Raw genomic sequence first — 2,802 nt, 5'->3', positions numbered from 1 at the left:
ATTAAAAATCACCCATCTTTTAAAAACTTGTTGTGAAAAGATTGTTGTAACTTTCGCTTGTAATTTTTGTTTGTTTGCTTGTTTTATTTTCTAGCTTCTTGCTAGTTTTTTTAATGAAATTCGCTGTTCCAAAAAAAAAAGAAACAAAGAACAAATTAATCAATTAATAACATAGCATAGTATAGATAGAAAGACAAATAGGTACAGGCAAAACCCTAATCATGACCAATTTTGAAGTTAGTCATGTAATCTTTAACAAAATTTATGGACAAAGAAAACTGTTAATAATATTATGGAAGCTCTTTCATAATCTCGATCATAGAACCAGGCGACAAGAAACGTTGAGGTGAAAAGAAGAAATCACTCATATTCGGTGTAAAAAGTGGGATATCGGCTACATATGGATTTGAAGGCGTCTTAAACATCGGACTCTTTAACTTCATACTCTCTTTCTCTTGTGTCACACCAGAATCATTGGAAAGCTCGTTAACATTAAGATCATAACCATCTTGTTTTAGTGTTTTCTCCTTCGTTTTCTTTCGTTGTTTTTCTTGATCTTTGTCGCTAGAATGACCGGTTAGCTTTTGAACAAGATCCATGAACTCATGAGGTTTGGTGTGGATGATCTCCGGAGAATGAAGATAGATTATGACCGGCTTTCGGATCTGCTTTTGTTGGTGATGATGATGGTGTTTGTGGATGGTGTGAGATTCTTGTTTGAGCTTTAATGGCGACGGGCGTGGACCGTTGATTAAGATTCCACTTTTCAACTGTTGGTTGTGATCACCATCAAGAAACTTTCTAGAGCTCATTTTCCTCCTAAGTAATATAAATTAATATCTGATTGAGATTAGAGAGTAATTGAGATGAGTGTTAATAGGGGCAATGTGATATATATAAGAAGGTTGAAGCTAGGTTGAAGTTTTTTATTTTTATAGATTAATATTACATTACAATAATTAATAAGAAAGACAAAGGAGAAGAATTGAAAAGACAAAAACCTTAGATTGGACACTTGACTATGTTCATACGGACATGTTGGCTACCGTCAAATGAAACGTCTTGAAAAAGTCAATTGCGGCTATGGTAAGGCGATCGTCATATTAGGAAAGTACGTTATTGCCTATTTGTCTATTTGGGGTTTCTGAGAAAGAGACATGCATGCTAGAGCTTATTTCCTTACTTTCTAGAAATAGTAATTTAAGAAATAATTTTTTTGGTTGTAATTAATAATAATAATGTTAGGATTAAACGCACACACGAAACTGAACACACACACGAAAGCAGTAAACGAACACGAGGATTTAACGTGGTTCGGTCTAAACTGACCTACGTCCACGGGTGGCAACTAGGTATATATTTATTGAGTGACCAATATTACAAGTACATAATGTTGTTTATATAGAGACTGAACTAGGGTTAGTAAATTATTATGCAAGAAATCTAAACCGGGCCGGGCTTGGGCCCGACCGCCCACACCCGTCTCCTCTTTTGACTTCATATAATAAACCGGGCCAACAAGGCCTACGAACCCAACAATCTCCCACTCGGAGGCCTTGAGTACTCTCGTCTGCACTCCTGATTGTACTTCTGTAATCTGAACATTAAACTTCTTCTAGTTGCCACCGCCTTCTCATCAATTAACCTGAAGGCCCGTTGAAGCTCCCTGGAGCTCCAACACGTCAGTCATGGCTGAAACTGCCCCTGACCCGTTCTCTGTCCCTACCGGCTCCTACTGTAACGAACTACCGGATCCTGAGATAACCTGAGAACAAACACTCTCCATATTCAGCAAGTAATTCATTGGAGAGACTTTTACAGCTGGAATACTGGTTTTCTTAATCCACTGTCGACCTGGAACTGTAACTGAAACACGATCTGTGCTCCCACTGTCACGATGTCCCCCAACTGATTTAACCTTCCTAGCTCGTTCATCCTGAATCTTCACTTTGGCTCTGGGTTTGTTACTTGCAAAACGAACCTTCTTCCGCCCACGAGATTCTGTGAACCGGATTTTGTCTTTCACCAAAACTGGATCCACTCCTTTCGATGACATGCCGACCATATACAATGAACCAATTTTCTTTCCACGAGCAACAACGAGATTCCCTTTGACTACTTTCCACTGCCCATTCCCGAACTTAACATCGTGCCCTTGGTCATCCAACTGCCCAACTGAAATCAAACGTTTCTTCAAACTTGGAATAACCCTCACGTCTTTCAAAGTCCAAGAAGTACCGGCTGAAGTTATCAAATCAACGTCTCCCATACCCGTAACCTCTAAAATATCATCATTCGCTAGTCGAACCTTTCCAAAATCCCCAAATTTAAGATTCTTCATCGTTTCACTACAGTGAGTGGCATGAAACGATGCACCAGAATCCATCACCCAAGCATCAACGCTACTCTCAACACTACAAACCAAAGCCTCATCACTACTGACCCCGTCATCTGTGTCGTCTTCTGTAACGTTCACCTCTTTCTTACCATTCGGACACTGATTCCTGAAGTGTCCTTTCTCTTTACAACCCCAACATTCAATATCCTTACGAGTCTTAGACTGACTCCTCTTCCTGCTCCCACTGCCTCGATGTTTTCCCCTACCTCTACCTTCTGTGACTAGCATATTGCCTGATGATTCACCTGAACTTCTGCGTCTTGAATCTTCTCCCAGAATCAGATCTCGAATCCCATCGAAAGTAATATTTGTAGACGAATTACAAACTGCAGTCACTGTTTGCGACCAACTGTCGGGCAAAGAGGATAATAACAAGAGGCCTTGAACTTCATCATCAAACTTAA

At 39.8% G+C, this 2,802-nt stretch overlaps 1 protein-coding gene across 1 annotated transcript; it reads right to left on the bottom strand.

Annotated features, from left to right (window-relative positions):
• Window positions 1-290: 290 nt before the first annotated feature.
• LOC143573479 (VQ motif-containing protein 8, chloroplastic-like) lies at window positions 291-820 on the bottom strand. The gene has a single exon (XM_077058349.1). It carries the CDS (start codon window positions 810-812, stop codon window positions 291-293), a length of 522 nt encoding a protein of 173 aa, XP_076914464.1. The 5' UTR covers window positions 813-820.
• Between the last annotated feature and the right edge of the window lie 1,982 nt (window positions 821-2,802).

The sequence above is a fragment of the Bidens hawaiensis genome, unplaced genomic scaffold (genome assembly GCF_021521415.1).
Source record: "Bidens hawaiensis isolate Kalapana, Puna unplaced genomic scaffold, B.hawaiensis_p1.1 tig00001382_1, whole genome shotgun sequence".
NCBI classification, from domain to species: Eukaryota; Viridiplantae; Streptophyta; class Magnoliopsida; order Asterales; family Asteraceae; genus Bidens; species Bidens hawaiensis.
This window is presented reverse-complemented; position numbering and strand designations above follow the sequence as displayed.

What these genes read in the sequence shown, in the direction of transcription:
- LOC143573479 (XM_077058349.1), bottom strand. Translation starts at nt 812, where the DNA reads ATGAGCTCTAGAAAGTTTCTTGATGGTGATCACAACCAACAGTTGAAA.